Source organism: Suncus etruscus, chromosome 6, assembly GCF_024139225.1.
Source record: "Suncus etruscus isolate mSunEtr1 chromosome 6, mSunEtr1.pri.cur, whole genome shotgun sequence".
In the NCBI taxonomy this organism is placed as follows: domain Eukaryota; kingdom Metazoa; phylum Chordata; class Mammalia; order Eulipotyphla; family Soricidae; genus Suncus; species Suncus etruscus.
Window position 1 is genome coordinate 136,733 of NC_064853.1, and position 23,569 is coordinate 160,301.

Consider the following 23,569-nt stretch of genomic DNA (forward strand, 5'->3'; position numbering starts at 1 on the left):
CCTACTGCAGTTAAGGTAGACGGTATTGCGGCATGGATACATGCCTCACATCTAAAGCCCGCACCAATAGGATTTAATCTGAATGAGTGGGCAGTGCAGCGAGCAGAAAACCCGTTCAAAATCCGGCTTAAACACCAGCAAACTGCTCCTCCTACCTCAACTCCTGTGGTTACTTCTAATGCCCCCAGTCTTAGGGGGGTTTGATCGGCCAGTGGAGCATCAAAAACTGTTAAGGGCCCTCTACGGTAACCCCTGCAACTGCCCCGGAGGTTATCAGTTCAAACCTGAGTACTGATCTACACAGGCAGTCGACTGTGGCACTAAAATGGCCTATCTCCAGCTCAAGCCATCAGCTTCCACAGGTAAAATCAAGGCTCAGTGGGTATTTAAGCAAAAACCCCAACCCCTTCCCCTGGACACGAAAGAAACCTGTTCCCTAGGATGTGTAGAGCTATCTCAGATACACTCACGGTGCTATACAACCTATCAGCAGTGCATTAAAAATGGCCAACTCCACCTGGTGGCGAAACTAACCGATACCTACAAGGGAAGCACGGGAGGTGAGTGGGGTCCTGAAACTTTTAAAACTCCATACGGGGCAGCACATTGTCTAGCAAATATTGGAGATGTGGTCTGCTGGCCTCTAAAAGCCCCTTTACATGTATCAGATGGGGGAGGGCCCACAGATCAAGAAAGAGGAAAGGAAGCCATAAGATGGGCCAAAAAGGAGATTGATAACCTGATGCCAAGCTGGCCCAAGCACCCCTCCCTTCAAACTAGGGTGCTAAATGAGGATCTAGATTCAAATATACACATTCTAAAGTACACTCACAAGCTGTTAAATCAAACCAGCCCAAGCTTAGTGGCTGACTGCTGGCTATGCATGAAAATGAGTAACGATTGGCCATTAGCAATACATGTGCCTAAACCAAATATAAGTAGCTTTTCAAACTGCACCTATACCAAGCCCTTTAAAGTAATCCCTCAGGGATTTGACTTCTCCACTTGCTATGTTAGAAATTACTCACTAACCATAGATTTAGGGTAAGTACCAACAACAAGTGCTCTAACATCTCCGAAGTCTTGTTGGACTTGAGATGCCTCCCCTCAGGACGGTTCTGGGTCTGTGGAGAAAATTTGGCTTATCCAGTGTTACCCAGAAATAGCACGGGCATTTGTGCACCTGCCCTCCTGCTACCCAACATTGATGTTCTCCCAGGAACTGAACCAGTCCCTCTTTCCAGCATAGACCTCCTGGGAGGACACGGAACTTGTAGGGCTGTGGTATTACTACCCCTGATGGCTGCATTAGGGGTGGTTGGAGGATTAGGAATGGGAGCTGCAGGTTTAGGAATTTCAGTGGACTGGTATAAGTTATCTGATCGACTTGCCTCAGACATCCAGCAGGTTTACAAGTCTATCCAGGACCTACAAGACCAGCATGACTCATTAGCCTGGGTCGTCCTGCAAAACCGGAGGGGACTAGACTTAATCCTAGCCGAGAGAGGAGGATTGTGTGTAGCTTTACAAGAAGAATGTTGCTTCTATGTAAATAAATCTGGAATAGTACGAGACAGAATAAAGAAACACCAAGAAGAATTAGCAAAGCGACGGGAGGAACTTTATGATCAACCATTATGGTTTCTGTGGGGAGGAATCCTCCCCTACCTCCTGCCTCTACTTGATCCACTGCTAAGTGTACTCTTAATAGTTGCAGTAGGACCCTGCATCATAAACAGAGTTGCAACTTTTATCTGCACTCAAGTGGGGGAAGTTAAGCTAATGGTTCTAAGACAACAATATCAGGAAGTACCCACAAAACTCTGAGTAACCACTTGCTGCTCCTTGAACTTAACCCCTGAAACTCCGCCCCACCTCAGCACGAAGTAGTTACGGAAGAGAAACTGTCTGCCCAAAATCCCTTCAATGTTCTTGGCTAGCAGTGGTTACTACGGTGTTAATTCTAAGATTAGAATTATTGACAAGAAGGAGTGGGAAATGAAAGAAGTGAAAAACATATTTCCCCCTAAGGTTGTTCCTTTTTCCCCTTTACACATTCCTGATGGGAGTTGTCTATCTCTTTCTCATGCAATGTAATGTTCCCCCTCCCCCTCCCCTCATCGTATCCTAACAGACCATGAGTCATCCATGAGTTATGTTTCTTTAACTGCCTGCTTGTCTCATCTACTGAGCTACAGGCGCTGATGTACCCATTTGCTGTCTTCCCATGGTTTTACAGACCCTGCATAAATCATCTTGAAGGCATCTTGGAGACTTGAAGTCTGAGTTCCTGCTCACACCTACCCTAAAAGTCTTGAGAATCATCCTTATCTCCGGACCCAGATCCAATTTCTCCTACATCAAAGCCCATTCCTGTTTCTGCTGTAAAAATAACACAGCCTACCTGAAAACTGTATAAAAACCACCTGATTTCAGACCTCGAGGTTCACAACCTCTGCTCGGCTCTGAGCACGTTTCGAACCTCTGACCTGCCAGAATAAATGGAACTTGCTTTCAATTGCTGAGCACGTGCCTTTTTCACTATTCTGCGCTGGGCAATTGGGGAACGGGTCGTCCGGACTTTTCACAAGCAATCCATAACCCTTGCTAAGATTAGTTGTTTCTTTAGCTAAAATGTGTTTTAAATGATTGAATGTTAGAAATCAGCTCTCAGCCAAAATCAATTTGGGGAATAAACAATTGGGGGTGCTTTGTCCAGACATGTTCTGTTTGCAAAACATCACCGAAAATCTGTAAAAGCTTTAGGAAAGAACTTTTTTCCCATCTCTACTAAATTAGTAAAAAAATACCACTTTACTATAGAACCAATAACCTAAAATTTTTTAATTATTTTTCTAGAAATAAACATGATTTACAAAGTTGTTTATGTTTGAGTTTTTGACATAAAATATTACAGCAACAATTTCACAACAATTGTCAAACTTTCCTCAACAATGTATCCGGAATCCATGCCGTACCTCCTCTCCTAGCGTGCCATCATAACAGGCATATATTCTTTTTTAGTCTTTTAACAGGCATATTTTTAAGTTTCATCATTAAATTTGGGATTCATGATTTATGTTTTGGACATTTAGTTCTGCCCTTCTTTAACATCATCAACGTACCTGAATCTCTTTATCCCCTGTTCTCTGTTATTTTACATCTGTATTTTCCACTCCACTCTTTTTCCCCCTTCTTTTCACTATCCCCTGGGGCCAAAAGTGTTCTAGGTAACCTCATGTAAACTATTTTATTCTCTCATACAGTAATTATAAACATCACATTTCAGTGATATCATTCTGTAGTCACTCTTCTGGTTTACTTCATTTAACATGAAAGCTTCCAGAATAACTTGAAATTTATAAACTTTTCTAAATAGCCAATGCTTTTGGATTCTGTCTTGGTTCTAAAATTTAAAAATATATTGACTTGGAAATCAGTCAACAGTGACTTATAAATGATACCTCTATAGGGGCATTTAACGAGTATTAACTATACTGTTTGGGGAAAAGTTTCTAAAACTGAAGATTTTTTCCGGCAACGCTCAGGGGTTACTCCTGACTCTTTGCTCAGAATCGCTCCTGACATGTTCAGGGGACCATATGGAATGCCGGGATTCAAACCACCGACCTTCTGCATGAAAGGCAAACAACTTACCTCCAGGCTATCTCTCCAGCCCTGAAACTGAAGAATTTTTAAATGCAACTGGAAGTGTAAAACATGGGCAATTAAAAGTACTTATCTGTGCTCTCTATAATGAGAACCTGGTCTGCTGCATATCATGTATGTGATTACTAATCATTTTCTCTTCACAGCAGAAATAAAAGTCTAAGCTCTAAAAAACGACCTTGGAAAATGAAAAACTATTTCATGCTCATGGATTGGAAGAATCAACATAAAAATTACTATCCTACCTAAACTACTATAGAGATTCAATGCATTTTTTTTATCCTAACTCAGAGGAACTTCTTTAAGGACCTTGAAAAGTCAATAATAAACTTTTTATGGAATCAGGAGACACCAGGAATATCCAAAGCCATACTGAGAATTAAGAAAAGTGAAGGCATCTTATTGCCTAATTTGGGACTGTATTATAAAGCTATAGTAATCTTCATGGTACTGGAATAAAGAGGGTATCTAATCAATAGGTCAGAATCAAATATCCAATGACAACCCCCCAAATATATAGTTAATTTGGGGGTATTTGAGCCACACCCAGTGACACTCAGGGGTTACTCCTGGCTATGCACTCAAGTTCACTCCTGGCTTGGGGGACCATATGAGGCACCAGGGAATAGAACTGTGCTTTGTCCTAAATTAGCAGGTGCAAGGCAAATGCCCTATCGCTTGCACCACTGCTCCGGCCCCAATAGAGTTAATTTTTGATAAAGGAGCTGAGAACATAAAATATAGTAAAGATGAGTCCCTTCAACAAATGGTGTTGGGACAATGGGATAAGTACATATAAGAAATTAAAGTTGGATCCATAATTCACACATTACAAAAATGTCATTCAAAGTGGGTCAAAGACCTTGAGATTCACTAGAAAGCACAAAATACATTGAGAAATAGACAAAATGCTTCAAGATTTGGACTTCAAAAGTATCTTCAGTGACATGATACCATTGGAAAAAGCAAAAAATAAAAAGTAAACTAATGGGACTACATTAAATTAAAGAGTTCCTGTATAGCTAACTAATTGGGGAAAATGCGTACATTAAAAATGCATTAAGATGGGCCCGGAGAGATAGCACAGTGGCGTTTGCCTTGCAAGCAGCCGATCCAGGACTAAAGGTGGTTGGTTCGAATCCCGGTGTCCCATATGGTCCCCCGTGCCTGCCAGGAGCTATTTCTGAGCAGACAGCCCGGAGTATCCCCTGAGCACCGCCGGGTGTGGCCCAAAAACCAAAAAAAAAAAATGCATTAAGAACTTGATATCCAGGATATATAAAACACAAAGACCAACCAGATGGGTTCATGAGTGAATTCTTTCAAACATTTAAAGAGGACCTACTGCCATTCCTTTTCAATCTCTTCCAGGTATTTGAAGAAACAGAAACACACTCAAATAATTTCTGTGAATTTAACATTACCCTGATACCATAACAGTCAGAGATGGCACAAAAAAAGTTTAGACTTCTATCCTAGATGAACACAGATGCAGAAATCCTCAAAAAAAATACTAGCAAATAGAATCCAACAAGTAGCTGGAGAGATAGTATGGGGTAGGAAGTTTGCCTTGCATGCAAAAGGACAGTGGTTCGAATCCCGGCATCCTGTATGGTCCCCCGAGCTTTCCAGGAGTGATTTCTGAACGTAGAGCCAGGGGTAACCCTTGAGCGCTGCTGGGTGTTACCCCCCCCCCAAAAAAAAGAGAGAAAAAAAAGAATCCAGCAAATCATCAAGAAAGTTATAAACCAGGACCCCCATGTAGAATAATTCTAGGGATCATGGATAGTTTGAAATACACAAGAAATTCAGTATAATATACCTCATCAATAAAAGAAAAAACAAAAATCATATGATTATATCAATAGATGCTGAGAAAGTATTTGACAAAATTTAGCAACCATCCGTGATAAAAACTCTCAACAAGATGAGAAACTTTTCTCAATATTGTCAAAGCCATTTGCCACAAGCTCATAACAAGCATTATACTCCATGGGGAATATGCTAAAAGGCTTTTTTTCTCTAAAATATGACACAAGACAAGTTCACCCCCTCTCACTCCTATTCAATATAGTTCTGGAAGTACTTGCCTAGCAATTAGGCAAGAAAAAAAATCAAGGCTACAACATAAGCAATGAAGATGCAAAACTCTCATTGTTTGCAGGTGACATAATACTATGTATAAAAAAATCTACAAAAAAGCTTTTAGTAACAATACTCTTGTACAGTAAAGTAGCAGGCTACAAAGTTAATATAAAAATATCCATGGTTTTTCTATACATAAATAATGAAAGAGAAGAAAACTATATTAAAAATAATCTTAGACAGGCAGGGCTACACACGGAAGACTCCACATGCCAGTTCTTCTGTGTCTCTTCAGCTGGCATGTTGGGGGCTCTGGGCAGGACAGCTAGCCATAGGCCTCCTGGACTGACCACTTAGTCCAGGGGACTGAGATCCTCCCACCCCAGACTGGACCCCATTCAGGATTTCTCTTCTTACTATTATTCATTTTCAATATACATTTTCAATATATACTTTTTAACAACACCCAAAATATTCTTAATTCTCGACTGTTTTAGGGAAAAAATGGAATTCCCTAGATTTGGAGGATAATATTCAATTTGGTCTCTAAAATCAGTGTATATATGTAGATGTGACTTCCTATATAGTGGTCCTCTCTGACTGCCAAGCCTGACCATAAACAATTCATCTATACAATGTATATAACCCCTCTGTTATATTTCCCCTCCTCCACACAAAGCCCCTTCTACTCCCTCATATCCCAATCCAGATTTGTTATCTTCCCCCTTAATTAACCCTCTTTACCCTCAGTTCTTTAATTTGTTAGGCACCAATATCGGCCTCCTTCCCCAACAGATTCTGCCTTTTCACACACCCCTACAAAGCTCATTATTACTCCTTAACTCTTCCACCCCCAACCATCAGTACCTCACAATTACCCTTTTTAACTTCAGTACTACACAGTTCTAATCACAGACCAAAATCATGCATTGGATTTAACAACCCCCAACTATTTCAAAAAACATAAAATGGACACATATGTCTTGAGTATTTTTTGTGCATTTCTTTAACAGCTATAACTCTTTCTAAATATTCTTTTACTGTGACGATTCTATCCACTGTTTATCTTGTCTTCTCTTTGTGAGCTGTTCAATAAGGAATTTCGGTGGAAGAGTCCCTCAGTTTAATGCTTATGATTGAGCCATGTCATGAGGATTGTTGGACTTGTTCTTATATGTGCCAATAACGCCACGTGGCATTGTTCCTTGTTTGCATAGGCACATTAAAATGGGAAAATACTATAATACAAATAATTTCTTATCTGTTAGAGATTGGAACACACAAATCTCGTAGTGCAATGACCCTGAACATTGATATAATGACCTGGCACAGGCCTCAGAAGAATGGGCATCCTCCATTCACTCCTGAACCAGGGAAGGTATCTACAAAACACCCAAGGTTTTTTATAACAACACCTGGAAGCAGTCCTCTACCAGGAAATCACTACCACACTCTGACATCGACCTGCTCAAAAGAGACTTCCCTTAACACTAAGAAGACTTGACAATAACAACGACCTGCTTACAGGACAGGGTTCTCTGCATTGCCCTTTAATTGTGAGGTGAAACGAGAAGACGCTCTGCACCATCCTGACTGCAATATAGGATATGCAGATTCCAGGATCTTTAATACAGAAACATGATACCAACAACAGAGACTGTGTGAAAAATAAAAGTGCATTGGCACTACAGACAATGACCTGGATTGGACAAACTAGTTTGCTGGAGCCTAGAGTTGGTCTTATGCCAGGAAAGTTCAGGGGTAGGGTCTCCTTGTATTTAGGCCAAAGTTTTTCCATTTCATGTCCCTCATATTTTTGTGGGCCTATGCAAACAATAATTGCCACTCTAACACTGTTTTTACTGTGCTCCTTTGACTCTAATCCTTAAGAGCAGTGGTCCTCAAACTATGGCCCATGGGCCACATATTGTATTTGTATCTGTTTTGTTTCTTCATTGCAAAATAAGATATATGCAGTGTACATAAAAATTCGTTCATAAGTTTTGTTTTTACTATAGTCAGACCCTCCAATGGTCTGAGGGACAGTGAACTGGCCCCCTGTTTAAAAAGTTTGAGGACCCCTGCTTAAGAGAAACAAACCACTTAAACTTTTGAGGTTAACTTAAACTAATATACATGTGCATGGAAATGTAAAAAAGTACTTTGCCTTCAATGTTTAAGGAGTTACATAAGTGTTATGTCTTTAGATTGCTTTGTGTGCTGCTAAGAAATATTATGTACTACAATCTGGAGACTTGAGGAACAAAGAAATTGTACATAGGTTCTGTTTTATTTTTCTTAATGTTCTTTGGCTGAAAGTTCAAAGTTAAGATATCAGCAATAGGACTACTGAGAATTCTGTTTATGGGTGATTGTCCTTCCACTGTAACTTTACCTTGTCCTCTTTCTTTGCATCTTTGTTCTTATAATTAAAAATAAAAATTAATAAAAAAGAAAAAAATAATCCTATTCACAATTGTGCTACAGAAAAATCAAGTACCTTAGAGTCAATTTAACTAAAGATATGAAAGACCTATACAAAGAAGTCTACAAAATACTTCTTCAAGAAATAAAAGAGGACACAAGGAAATGGAAACATATGCTCATGGGACGGGATGATTAACATCATTAAAATGTCAATACTTTCCAAAGTATTGTACAGATTTAATGCTATCGCTATGAGAATACCCACGACGTTTTTCAAAGAAGTGCATCAGATGCCTCTGAAATTCATATAAAACAATAAAGATCCAAGAATAGCTAAAGTAATCCTTGGCAAAAAGAAGATGGGAATAATCACTTTTCCCAACTTTAAACTATTCTATAAGCAGTATCCCTTAAAACAGCATTATAATGGAATAACAATAGACCCTCAGAACATTAGAATAGACTTAAATATTTGGAGATGTACCCAGAGGTTTACAATCAATTAATTTTTTATAAAGGAGCAATAAATATGATAGTGCAGAGGTACAGTGTTTGCCTTGCATGCGCTGACCCAGGACAGACCTGGATTCAATCCCTGGTGTCCATATGGTCCCCCAAGCCAGGAGCAATTTTTGAGAGCATAGCCAGGAGTAACCACTGAGTGAGCATCACCAGGTGTGGCCCCCCCAAAAAAACAGAAACAAAACAAAACAAAAAAAGGAGCAAGAAATACAAAGTAAAGCCTTTTCAAAAAGTGGTGCTGCCATGTGGGAGACCTTCTGCCACCTCCGCCCCTTCTCCATTGCCTCTGTAAGGTTTCCCCGGGACAGCACCAGGTGGGAGATCTTCCGCCACCTCCGCCCCTCCCCCATCATGTCTGTGAGGTTTCCCAGGGCGGCATTCGCCAGGGGACTTTCCGCTGTCTCCACCCCGCCCCTGACCTCGTCTCTGAGGTCTCTGGCACCCCCCACTGGGACAGGCTAGGAACCATAGACGAGAGGGTTTTCCTACAGAGGCCTGGAGGAGGCGGAGCTCTGTTGACTTCCAGGTAGGGGAGGAGGGCAAAAGAGCCAGGCTCAACAGCGCCCCCACCATTGTGGCCAGGAGCGGTACTGCACTGGCTGGCAGCAAGAGGGGGGAACACTAACCAGGCTCCCACTAGAGGGCATGCTAGAGGCCAAACTTCAGCCAGCCCACCCAACAGTCCCACCCAGAGCTGCAATCCAGAGAAGGGACCCAGCCCCACATCTCAGGGAACAAAAGCAGGCCAAAATTGGAAGGCACTGCTCTCCAAGCCACACTAATAAATGCATAAAAACATGGGTAAACTGAGGAGGACCCTAACAGCTGGAGATACAGAGAGAACTCCTACTAAGTTCCCAAGTCCACCAAAACACACAGATCCAAGAGATTAAGATTTAAAAGCAGCCATGGTGCAGGAAATGCAAGCCATGGTACAGGAAACGAGAGAATCACTAGCCACCGAGTACAAGAAATCATGGAGAAACAAATTAGCCAAATTAAAGAAGATCTGATACAGAATATGAGAGACTCCATACAAAAGCAATTAAAGGAATTAACAGACACCATAAAAAGCCAGACGAGCAGAATCACAGAGATGGAGAAGCACATACTAGTACTTGAAGGAAAACTGCAAACCAAAAAGTGGTGCTGGGAAAACTGGTCAAGTACATTGCAAAAACATGCAAAAATCGAAAACAGTCCTCTCTTTAATGTCATGCACAAAGGTCAAATCAAAATGGACTAAAGACCTTTATATCAGAACTGAAACCATGATGTACTTACTGGAAAATTTAGGCAAAACACTCCATGACATTGAAGCTAAAGACATCATTGAGAAGAAACACCACTGTCCAAATAAGTGGAAGCAAAAATAAACAAATGGGACTACATTAAACTGAGAAGGTTCTGAACCTCAAAGGAAACAGAAAAAAGGATTTAAAAACTACCCACAGGAGAAACTATTCAATCAGTACTCATCTGATAAGGGGTTAATATCTAAGTCTCTGGTAAAATTTAGCAAGAAAAAACACATCTAACACCATCAAGAAATGAGAAGGATTAAATAGACATCTCCTCAAAGAAGAAATACTGATGGCCAAGAGGTACCTAAAAACACACTCCCCATCTTTGATCATCAGGGGAATGCAAATCAAAACATCAATGTGGTATCATCTCACACCACAAAGACTGGCACACATCATAAGGAACGAGAACAACCAGCACTGGCACAGATGTGGGGATAAAGGGACCCTCATTCAGGACTGGTGAAACAATATATTGGAAATATATTCCAAAATATTGGAAAACAATATATATTCCTCAAAAAACTAGAAATTTAGTTTCCAATACCATCCCTATAATATACCATGGGAATCCAAAATAACCATGCCAAAACCTCTCTGCTTTTTGGGGACATTGATGGCCAGAAATGTGTACTGGTCAAGGGTGATGTACATTGTATGTCTGAAAGTCAATCACAAACAATTTTGTAAACACAGTGCTTAAATAAAGTAATTATTTTAATACATAATTAATAAAATGTATACATGGTCCTTTTTGGTATATGAATTCATCCATGAAAGCAGTGCTTTAGTCAAAGTGGAGATAAGACTTCCCTGTTCTTGGAAATCTTGGAAATACTGAACAGTGTCTTTCTTCCCTTACATTTACCAGACAACCATTCTTAACTGATTGCTGTTAAACAGATTAATTTCCCTCAAATTTATATTAGTGGAATAACAGTAGTATGTACTAAGTAATATGCTTTTGTAATATGTTATTTTGAAATCTATCACATTTGGTATATTCTAAATGTTAGATATAAAAATCAGACATGGTTTACATGCTTATATATGAATAGACTCATATGTATGTATTTTATTATGAGCATTATTTTTATATTTTAAAAAGTCACATATGTCTTTGTCATATATTTTAAAATTCACTTAAATTCCCCAATTTATGAATATATACAGGTATATCACCATTACCTTTCCAATCAGAAAATTATGCTAAATTATAATTCCTTTCTAATCCATTTTTATACTATAGTGTGAAAGTGTAAAGTTCATAAAATTAAAATAAATATTATGTTTAATTTTACACATGTATTCCATTTTACACATTGGAATGGCACCTGGATAAAGACAAAAATTTCATCCCAATAAGAACTAATATAAAATAAATAGCTGAAATATTAATACAAAAAGTTTTCAAAATGGCATCATTAAATTTACTTAATTAGAGAAACTCTTTGATCTCATGTCTTTATTATAGGGCTATCTTTAGTGGTTCTGAGGCCCATGGAGAGCTAGGGAGTTCCATTTATTCTTGACTAGAGATGAGTGTGACAACAAAGTGTTCTGCTTGACAAGGCAAAGACTTTCAGGAGTGGTATGAGTCCAAATTTAAGAGAAAATAAAAAAAGCAATTATTAAAACTTTATCATGGGAATGCCTGCATTTAAAAATTGGAAAACCTCATTTGTGCAAGACTTTTTTCTGTGACATTTTATATACAATTTTGCATCTCTTGATAATATAAAAAGTTTCGCTTCCTGTGAAGTTGAAGAAAATGACTTCTTAATCATTCTCCCACTCCTAAATTCTAGATACACTTAAGTAAGGCATTGTGGACTCTTAACTATTGGTAAGGTTTTTTTTTTTAAAGTCTGTAATAAAAACATTTGTCAGCAAAGTAAGACATAGGAATTTTATCCTCTCTGATAGGTATATGCAGATAATTTCAACTGAGTTGTCAGAACATCTATTCTTGGATAATAACTTAATGGGTTTATAGTTTATTTAAGTATATATTTGTTATCTGATTCATCCTAATTTGCTTGATTTACAGAACTTCACCTTATCAGCAAATAGCTTTAGGGCTTGTTTTATGTCTTTGTTTCTAATGCTGTAGATGAAAGGGTTCAGCATGGGTGTGACTATCATATACATCACAGAAGCAACTATGTCTTTATTACCAGGAATTGATGCTGAGGAGAAAAAGTAAACTTCTGCAATTGTTCCATAAAATAAAGAAACAACAATAAGATGGGAACCACAGGTAGAAAGGACTTTGAAGAATCTCTTGGTAGAGGGATTCCTCAGAACAGTGGCCCAAATGCAGATATAGGAGCCCACAATACTGAAGAAAGGAATATAAAAAAGCATCCCTCCCTCGATGAATATGACCAGTTTGTTGAATGAAGTGTCTGAACAACTTATCTCCAGTACTGCAGTGAGTTCACAGAAGAAGTGATGGATAGTAATATCACCACAGAAGGACACTTGAACCAAGAGGAGGGTATGCAATAAAGCATGTAAAAAACTAAAGAACCAAGACCAAGCTACCAATGAGACACAACGCTCCTGCTTCATGATAGTGTTGTAGTGGAGAGGTTGACAGATGGCTACATATCTGTCATATGCCATCACTGCAAGAAGGAAATTATCAGTACAAGCAAAAAATATTAAAAAGTATACCTGAGAAATGCACCCTGAATAGGGGATGGACTTGTGATTACTCTGCATGTCCACCAACATTTTGGGCACAGTGACAGATGATAGAGACACATCATTGAAGGCCAAGACACTGAGGAAGAAGTACATGGGGGTGTGGAGACGAGAGTCCATCCTGATGAGCGGTATGATGAGTAGATTTCCCAGAACTGTGGTCAGGTACATGATCAAGAAGAGGGTAAAGTTCAAAGCCAGATGTTCTGGTTGTATAGGGAGTCCCAGAAGGAGGAATTCAGAAACAGAGGTCTCATTCTCTTCCTTCATGCTACTCCACTTTACTGGTAGTAAAAGAAAATGGAAAACATTTGGAACCTAGATTGCCACGTTAGAGTATCTCAGTTTTTACATAGAAGTGTTTATAAAAACACAATAAATAAACATTTAGTTATGAGGAGAAATTAGACAATGACTTAAATGTGCAAACCTACATCAGTGCTATACAAAATAATTTAAACAAAAGGCAACATGTATCTGACCAGAATCTGCTAACAATGACACACTGCCTCCTATTCCTCATTATTTAACATGTTCAGACGTATTCTATCATATCACTCCACATTGCAAAAGGTATATGATTATATATTACACAACTCACATAGTATTTTCAAATACATGAATTGCAAGTAAATATGTAAAATGTATTGTACATAAGACAATCTATTTTCCTTCATTTGCTAATCTAACATGGAATACATATATAACTAATCTAAGGTCATGAAGATCTTTGTGGTTGGACACTAGCCTTTAGAATTTAGTAAGGAGCAGAATTAGCAAACATTATAGCATCAAGGAGGCAAACTTTGTTGTCCTTTGTATTTGTTGTGTATGTAAATATTTTAGGGGATTATTATGTTACTGACCCTACCCTGATCGGTGATTGTGCCCTATCCTAGGGTGTGACCTGGCATTCTGCCCCCATTCTAGGGTGGTACCTGATTCTGCTTCCACCATTGGGTGGTATCTGATCCCACCATTGGGTGGTACCTGATTCTGGGGGATAAAAACGAGGGTCTGTGGAAGGCGAGAAGCTTTTGGCTGGAACTTATGCTGAGTCTTTGGACGTCAGTCTTGTCCACCGAATAAAGCTACTATTTCCACAAGCCTGACTGTCTGTTTACCCGCCACTTCATCTCAGAAGTGCTGGCTGAATCAGGGTGGCAGACGCGTGCTCCAAGCTGGAGGGAAAAGACCTCATCCTCCATCCCTCCATCAGTCAACCTCTTCAGGGCTGACTTGCAAGAGTATTCAAGATAAAAATCAGCATGGAAAGTATTTCTTACATACTATGAACTCTTCAGGGACACTGGTTCTCTTTGTGCCCTCTATTATGCATAGCGACTTGATCATTGTGTGGAGACAGTAGTCAACTAGTAAATTATAACTGACAAAAACTTGATTTCCACAGGATTTAAATTTCAAAGACAGCAGCAGTCTTTCACTCAGAGAAAGAAGGCCACAAAGTGTGTTTACAGAATGATGTTACAACCCTGCACGGGAAAGTTTATTTTGAAAACCTATATGCTTTGCTCCAGTGTATGGAGACTAAAAACCTCTATGACAAAAAAAACAAAACAAACAAACAAACAAACAAAAAACAAAAAACACCTACATGGGAGAAAGACCATTAAAATACGTTCTATTCACTTAACACTGCTTTTATGGCAAGTGTAATGCTAAATGATTTGTGATAATTCGCCCAATTTAAATCTCAGTGTAGCACTGATTAAGGATTAGTTACCCTTTCTTTACCAGTGGAAACTTAGTATCAGTGACAAACATAGCAGTACCAGGCAGTGGATTAGACAACTTCTGATTTACTGAGATACTGTAGTCATAGGAATAAGTATGTGATACTTACGTACAGGTGAAAATGTACATGAATGTGCCTGCTAAATACAGCTATATGACCACCCTTGACACATTCCTAAAAGACTGTGGGCAAGAAAGATGGATCTTATTTTATAATAACACAGAAATGCTAAGTAAGTGAGGCATCATCAATAATTCACAAACACATAGGCCTTGGATATCATGCAAAAGTAACAAACAAATGGAAAGTCATATCCCATACCACTGCTTCAAGCCTATCCCATACTGATCTTGGATAAATTCAGGAATTTTCTCCTTTGTAGTGGGAGCATACATGAGCCTCTTAGATTCTGTAATCTTATTACTTAATTTTGATGTTTATTTATAAAATCAGGAATGTGGCTAGGATTAAGAGTGGGCTAGATATTTGATAACAAAAGTCCCAAAACACTCAGAAATGCTCTATACTTAGTGAAAACTTATTTGATGCTATTTGCTCTTTTCATGGAGAAAAAGATTCTTTATGTATCATAAATACTTTTATTTTGGACTTTTGTCTAGGTCTCTCCCTGTCACTCTGTCATAGGCTCTCTGTTTTTAATTTATTTTTGAGCCACTCCTGACAGTGCTAAGGGCTTATTCGTGGCTCTGTGCTTAGAAGTCTCTGTTAAGCCCAGGAACAAGGTGCTGTGCTGGGATCCAACCAGGGTTCACCATTTGCAAGGAAAATGCCTTACAACCCGCTGTTTTCTTGCTTTGTCAATAGAAATACCACATATATACAGACACAACTATTGAAGAAACATACGTGTGACCACATCAATCAAACAAGAAATCATCATACAACTTATTCTAAGAGGTACATGAGAAGACCTTCTATGAAAAAAAAAAAAAAGACATACACTGCCCTGCTACTTTCGGTCCTACAAATTCAAGCTCACTTTGATCTCTGCACTCCTTGGTAGTTCAAGAACCCTCTAATGCAGTTTCTGTGTCCTCAGCTTTTGTCGCAAATATCAGGAACAAAATTGTGAAAAGGTAGTCTGTGAGACCCAAATCTTCTGAGCTTTCTATGTCTGTTTTAATACTCAGCCAATAAAGAATCCATTTATAAACCTCATAGAGGACAAAGACACAAAAGTCCCTAAGCTCCTGTTAAAGAAAAAAGTAAGATAATTGCCTCAGTTCAACCAGACATTGGGGAGAAGTTTGGAGGGACTGAGCTGCTCTGGTCACCTGAGAGAGTGTCCCAAGTTTCAGGGTCCCTGAACTGCTCCCTGTTCCCAGCTAGAAGCAGTAATGGTTGAGCTATGCTCCAGCACCAAGATAACCAAAGCACACTCTTAGCTTTGTCTTAGTTATGACACTCTTCCAAATGCTCATGGGTGTCCCTAAATAAACTACCTTCCCTCAGCTTTGTGCAGAGGGAATTCCATTCTTTAGATTCTCTAAAATTCACATAATTTCTGTCATTATGAATCACTTACTATTAATTTTAATATGTACTTATACCTTTTGTACTTATATTTTTACTATCTAATTTTATACTTCTACTATTTTACTATTATGAATCTTTACTTATACTATATACTATGTATGGTATAGCACTCATGTTCAATATATCTCCATCATTCTATTTAATTTACTTATTATAACAAAATACAGTATATCTTATCACAGCTATTGATTTATAATTGTCAGTGATTTAATGAAATTAACAATTGTTGTCCAGTCAATACTATGACTACATGACACAATATTTGGTAAATGTTCAATTCTATAATACTTCCTTTTTATTTACAGTTTTTATATATTATAGTCAGAGGTAGATCAGAGCTACAGTCAGACTTCTCAGAATGTTAAAAGCAAAAGTATTTGCTAGCTAAATATACCACAAGGAGCTAAAAATAAATTTAAAAGGGGAAACATTATATTCTTGTGAAACAATGTTGGATAAATATTTTGTTTATTTGTTTTGGTTTTTGGGTCACAGCCGGCAGTGCTCAGGGGTTACTCCTGGCTCTATGCTCAGAAATCGCCCCTGGCAGGCACAGAGGACTTCTCAGAAAGAGGTTATGAGTACAGGATCCTTCTCAAGTTTTCTTTCAACATATCTTGTCCACTTCAAACTGCATAAATATATTATTATGTGGATGGGAGGTGAACTGGAGATATTGGTATCAGTAAAAGCACACTGAAGGATGATGTACTTTCTGTGACTGAAACTCGTGTCTGAAATATTTTCTCACTATGGTGCTTAAAGAAATTATCAAAAAAACAAAACAAAGCTATTGCCACAAACCAAATCATATTCTTTGAAAACTATTTGGTTTAAATGATTCATACAATCTTAAAAAGTGAGTGTCATCATTAGACCAGAGTGACAGTACAGCAAGTAAGGCAAGGATGTCAAATAATGCCATCATTAATTACATTTTTGTTTGGATTGGGGTTACACACAGAGGTGCTCAGGACTTATTCCTGTATCTGTACTTAAGCAGTAATTCTGGAAGGCTGTTGGAATGCCCAGATAGAAGTTGTGTTGACTGCACACAAGACAAGCACCTTAAGCACTATACTATCTTCATGAAGTGATTAATTGTATTTTACTTCCCAGAGTAGTCACTTTACTTATTTAGAGACAACAATTAACCATCGGAGAAGTCTTTCATCTGGTCCTGTGTGACATGTGCATTGGCTACGATGCTGTTGGAAATAGCTCAGCCATTCCTACTTTCATCAGGGGCTCAGCACAGAGTACCCCAGAGTTACCCTGATGCATGTGATATCTCCACACTGCCATGTAGTTGCTCATCAGCCACTTGTCCTTCACTAGTGTGTCTTCCTCATTTGTCATTATACCTAAAATATAGATGAAAATGAAGAGTAATTACGAGTTCATCCCCTATGCTGGGTGCATTTCTCACGTGGGCCACATCTGTGAAGCTCAGGGATGACTATTAATGGTGAGAGCAGGGATCACTGCTGGCAGTGTTGGGGGATCATATGGGTACCAATAATTAACTTGGGTTGGTCATGAACAAAGCAAGCACCTTATTTCTACAGACTGCAATTCCATTCTTCTTCCTTTTTTTTGGGGGGGGGGCCACACCCGGCATTGTTAAGGGGTTACTCCTGGCTGTCTGCTCAGAAAAAGCTCCTGGCAGGCACGGGGGACCATATGGGACACCGGGATTCGAACCAACCACCTTTGGTCCTGGATCGGCTGTTTGCAAGGCAAACACCGCTGTGCTATCTCTCCGGGCCCGCAATTCCATTCTTTAGATTTATTTTCTACGAGATAGAAACAATAAAAAAAGATGTTAGAGATTAAATTTGGTTATATAAATTAGAATTCCAATTAAAATTTTCTGACATTTCTATTACAATTTTCCAATAAATCCTAACTTAATTTGTCTATGTATGTACCCTTGATGACCCTGTAGGGCTCTGTTATTTCTGGATCCACTCCCTTAACTATAAAGTCCTCCTCAAATTAAGCACTTCTGGGGTTAGTCCCTTTAAAAATGTTAGGTTTAGACAAATTTGACTCCTCTATGTTTAATGTTTTGTTGAGAAACTTTACATCTATGTTCATTGTGGATAATGACCCATAACTTTCTTTTTAGTAATATTTATGTATTATTTTGGTATTAGTGTAATTAATGTTGGCCTCAAAGAAGTTATTAATTAGGATTCCCATTTCTTCCCTTTTTGTGAATGAAAATATTTTTATTTAGTGGTTAATATTTTGTGTCTGTTCATCAGGTATATTAGTTGCTTATAAATACTATGTCTGCTCTTGTATCAGGGTAATTCTGATCATATAGAAGCTATTAAGAAAGATTTTTTTTCTTCAATATTGTGGAAAAGCTTAGAGATTAAGGTAATAAATATTTATTGCAGGTTTTCTAACCCCTAAAAAACAAAACAGAACACAAAGTAGCACTATTGTAACCATGTTGAAATAAAAATATAATAAAAATATGCTTACTTCTTTTTTTTGTTTTAAATTTATTTATTTTTATATATCTTGAAGCAGCTGGATTACAAATATGATTGTAGTTGGTTTTCAGTCATGCAAAGAACACCACCCTTCACCAGTGCAACATTCCCATCACCAATGTCCCAGATCTCCCTTCTCCCCCCACCCCCACCTGTACTCTAAACAGGCTTCTACTTCCCTTGTTCATTCACATTGTTATGATAGTTCTCAGTGTAGTTATTTCTCTAACAACACTCATCACTCTTTATGGTGAGCTTCATGTAGTGAGCTGGACCTTCCAGCCCTCCTCTCTTTTGTCTCTGAGAATTACTGCAAAAATGTCTTTTATTTTTATTAAAACCCATAGATAAGTGAGACTATTCTGCATATGTTACTTCTTAAACTGTAAGTACCATAGATTGTGTGTGGAGAAAGTAACAATATAGTGAAAGATTTCTGAGTGTATGATGAGCAAGAATCAATTCAAAATCAGTTAATTCAAGTTGTTTTTTATAGCATTACTGGTTGAATTTTTAGGCAAACATGATTGTGATGGAAAAAGTTAAACAACCCTGGAACTAGAGAGATAGAGAAGGGTTTAAAGTGTATTCCTTGCAGACTGCTGCCTCCAGTTCAATCTCCAGCACCATGTGACTCCCTGAGCATCACTGGGTTTAACCCTGATGGCCACAGCATACTGCCAAAATAAGCATGGTGGCTTTCAACTACCACTGGTGTATACTGGCAAATCCCCACCACCAAAAGACCAGAGCAGCAACATTTTCTTGGGTCTTCTCATTTTAATGACAGTCTAGGTTGGCTATGAATAACCAGGGGGAGGGGAGCAAGTACAAATTTGAAAGCCCTTCCTCAACTAAAAAGTTGAATGAGAAATTTAATTAATTATTTATTTTATAAACACTATAAGTTTTACAGTTTTGGGTGATAAAATTTTGGATTCTTAGTACTACTGATGACAAAATCCACATCTTACCAGGAAAAAATGTTAAAAAATATTCCTCAAAAACAGAAAAACGTGCTAAAATAAATGATTGATCTAGCCTTATACTTGGAGTTTTTTTCTTAAAAAGGGCAAAGCAATAAATAAATAAAATAAAAATTAAAAAGGGCAAAGCAAAAATCAGCATAAGTTAGAAATTAATAAAATTGGAAAATAAAGTGAAGATTAAAAGACTAGCACAAATGTATTAAACCCAAAGATGGTTCTTTGAGAAGGCAACTAAGATTAACAAGTGTTTAGCAATATTCTAGAAGAGAAGAAGTCCTCTATCCAAAAGGAGACTAGGAGATGACTTGAGGGGTCATAGCATATACTTTGTATGTAGAAGGTTCATGTTCACTTTTTAACTGTCCTCCAGTTATTTTTAGCAATTAACCTCAATTACTTTTTTTTTTTTTTTTTTTTTTGGTTTTTGGGCCACACCCGATGACGCTCAGAAGTTACTCCTGGCTATGCGCTTAGAAGTCGCTCCTGGCTTAGGGGACCATATGGGATGCCGGGGGATTGAACCGCAGCCCGTCCTAGGCTAACGCTGGCAAGGCAGACACCTTACCTCTAGTGCCACCGTGCCGGCCCCTAACCTCAATTACTTATCCAGCATCACCACTTGAGCATCTCCCAAAATGAACAAAAATAGAATATTTTAACCACTTGAAGCATAAAATTGACATCTAGTAAGTCCTTTTAGCTCTGTTCTCTTATGCCCAGCTATCCCAGAATCAGATTCTTTTTTGAACCCATTCATCTTATGTCTCACTGTAAAAACTACTTGTGAAACTCCCCTGCAGAGAAATATTAAATTCATAGAGAAAATGAACAATGTCTGCCAAATACACAAGCTTAGCTACCTATTCCTTGTCCAACTGGGGCTGTACAAAGTCAAAGTTCTGTTCTCACAGGAACTGCACTACTTCTTCCCTCTTGCCAACAAGGCAAAAGAGCACTCTTTCCCTAACAGCTACTTCACTTCTTCATGGAGAAGATGCTAGTAGTGGGCATTCATACTCTCACCCAGGGTGGTGAATAGCCTGGATTTGATCACAATTGTGAATTTTACAAATTATCTTTATCATGTCATCTATCATAGAGTTCAGCAGGGAGTTTTTTTGAATCCAGTCTATCATACAATGAGTTGATACAATGTACGGGTGTGCAACTGTTTCTTGTGACTACACAAAAACATTGAGTCATTCACAGTGCATCATCTGTACATACATCAACACATCAGATTATTATTCTGAGTGTAATGAGTCAGAAGGAGAGGTGTAGACACAGAATAATCATTTGTGAATATAAGAATAATAAATGACAATATGATAATAATAAATAGAGAAAAATAGGGATGAGGGACAGGAGGACTAGTCCATTATGGGAAGCTTGCCATAAAAAGTGGTGAGTTCAGTTAGAATAGAGAAAGGTACATTATGACATTGATAGTTAAAACATATCACTCTGGACAAGGACTGGATGCTGAAAATCGATAAGTGACATGCATAGTACCTTTTAATTAACAATATTGCAAACCACAGTGTCATAAAGAAAATTTTGCAAACCTCAGTGTCATAAAATAAAAGAGAGAGAGAAAAAAGCAAAATGCCTGCCCCTGACATAAGCAGAGGAAGGTGAAGGGGAAGAAAACGAGGGACATTGGTGGTGGGGAAAGTGCACTGGTGAAGAGTGGTGTACATTTTATGATTGAAACTCAAGTAGGAATAATTTTGTAACAAATATGCTTAAATAAAAAAATTCTTTTTAAAATGTTTCCAGCACTCTATAATATTTCCTTTATTATATATCATATGCCTTTAACAAAGTGCCATTTTTGTTTTTGTGTGTATATTAGTTTGGTTTCTTGCAGCACTCACTAAAGTGTCAATCGATTTTTTTCCTTTCAGTGAAATCACTACTTTTCTCTGGAACACTAGCCTTGCTTTGAAAGATTGTTAAAAGGTTTTTCTCTTTTACCTGTTTCATCTCCATATTGTAGGGTTTCAAATTTTCAGCACATTTTGGTTATCAAGAGGAAATGTTTTTGAAACGTTTTGCTTCCTTATTATCAGAAATCAAAGCATTTTTCCTTGAGAAGAGTGTTCACTATTCAGAATTAACAAATGATTAGTGTATTCAAAAACTGTATTTTATGGTGGATGTTACTTCACATCTAAATCAGCTTAATCATAAACTACAGGGGAAAGAAAACACAGTTTTTTTTGATGTTAGAAGAAGTTATTTTGTTTGGAAACAAATTATCTGTTTTTGCTCAAGATTTTGACAGAGAAACTTTGATTCACCTTCCAAGCCTGTTAAAACATCACCAAGAAAATAATTCTGATATTGACATTACCTATTTTAAAACAGCACTTTTAAATATGAGGGAAGCTTTTCTCAAGAGGTTTCAGAATTTCAGAAACAGCAAAGTGACGTTGGGCTTTGTTAAAAAACCTATGGATGACACCTTGTGAAAAATTGTGAGTGCTGTGCTACGCAGCCGTGCGCTCTTTCTAAGAAAAGAACACCATCGCAACAAGAAGTAAAAATCACACTAAGAACTGTACTGGATCACTGAAGCCCAGCATTTCTCTCCGGACTGTCTTTTCTGCTGCATGCTCGGGCCTAAGATTTGATCCTGTGTGAGGCTTCATCCACGGAGGACTCCCCTCCCTTGGAGGCAAGTCGACCCATCCAGAAAGGGTGGAGCCAGAGGAGTGTGGCTGCCTGCATCATTTAGCCAATGAATACCACCACAACACACAGAAAAACCCACAATACAAGTGTGACAATGGGGAAACAATGCAAGCCAGCATCAGACATAGAGAATGAAGATGACAATTCTAAGGACCAGATAATGACCAACCAACTAATCAACCTCTCTGATAAGGACTTTAGACTAGCAATATGGAAGATGCTCAACAAATTCAAAGAAACCATGGATTGAGTTGAACAGAACACTAATAAGAACCAAGAAAATATGAAGACAGAAATCACAAAACTCCAAACTGAAATAACATGTCAACTAACAGGCCTGAAAAACTCAGTAAATGAAATGAATGACAAAATGGATAAGCTCTGAGACAGGGTATCAGAAGCTGAAAATAGACTTGGGGCTGTGGAAGATGAGATAAATAACAATTCCATACAGTGGGAGAGATTGGAAGAAAAACTTAAAGCAAACAGGCAATGGAAAAATTAGTCAAAGAATGGGAACAGATGAAAATAGAAGTCTATGATAAATTCAACAGAAACAACTTAAGAATCATCGGAGTCCCAGAGACCCAGGAAAATTTCCAAAAAGAATCAATGGTCAAGAACATCATTAAAGAGAAACTTCCAGAGCTAAAGAATATATGTGATCAAATCCTGCATGCTCGAAGAGTACCAACCAAAAGAGACCTCAGAAAAAATACCCCAAGACACATCCTAGTCACAATGACGAATCTCACAGAGACAGAATTCAGAAAACAGCAAGATCAAAAAGGAAAATTACATTCAAGGAAGCATCCTTGAGATTTACAGCAGACCTGTCACCAGAGACACTGAATGCCAGAAAGCAGTGGTGGGATATTGTGACAAGACTGAATGAAATGAATGCTTCACCTAGAATACTGTACCCAGCAAAACTCACTTTCCGGTTTGACAAAAGAATATATGGTTTCACAGCTCAGAAACTTTACAGACTCAAAACCAGTCTTAAGAGAAAAACTAAAAGACCTAATTTAAGACAAGACTAACCTAAGACACACCAAATTTCGATATAAAGATGGCATTAAATCCCAGTACAATTCTTTCTCTCAATGTCAATGGACTAAATACACCAGTTAAGAAACACAGTGTGGCTAAATGGATCAAAAAACTCAATTCAACCTTCTGCTGCCTACAAGAAACACACCTGAATAGTCAGAACAAACATAGATAAATAAAAATAAAAGGCTGGAGAAAAATTATCCAAGCAAACAACACCCATGAAAAAGCTGGAGTGGCCATACTAATATCAGATAATGCAAACTTTATATTCAGGAAGGTTGTTAGGGACAA

At 38.2% G+C, this 23,569-nt stretch overlaps 1 protein-coding gene across 1 annotated transcript; it reads right to left on the reverse strand.

Annotated features, from left to right (window-relative positions):
- Positions 1-12,032: 12,032 nt before the first annotated feature.
- On the reverse strand, positions 12,033-12,986 carry LOC126010901 (olfactory receptor 1J4-like). Its single transcript, XM_049774500.1, has one exon. It carries the CDS (start codon positions 12,984-12,986, stop codon positions 12,033-12,035), a length of 954 nt encoding a protein of 317 aa, XP_049630457.1.
- Positions 12,987-23,569: the final 10,583 nt, after the last annotated feature.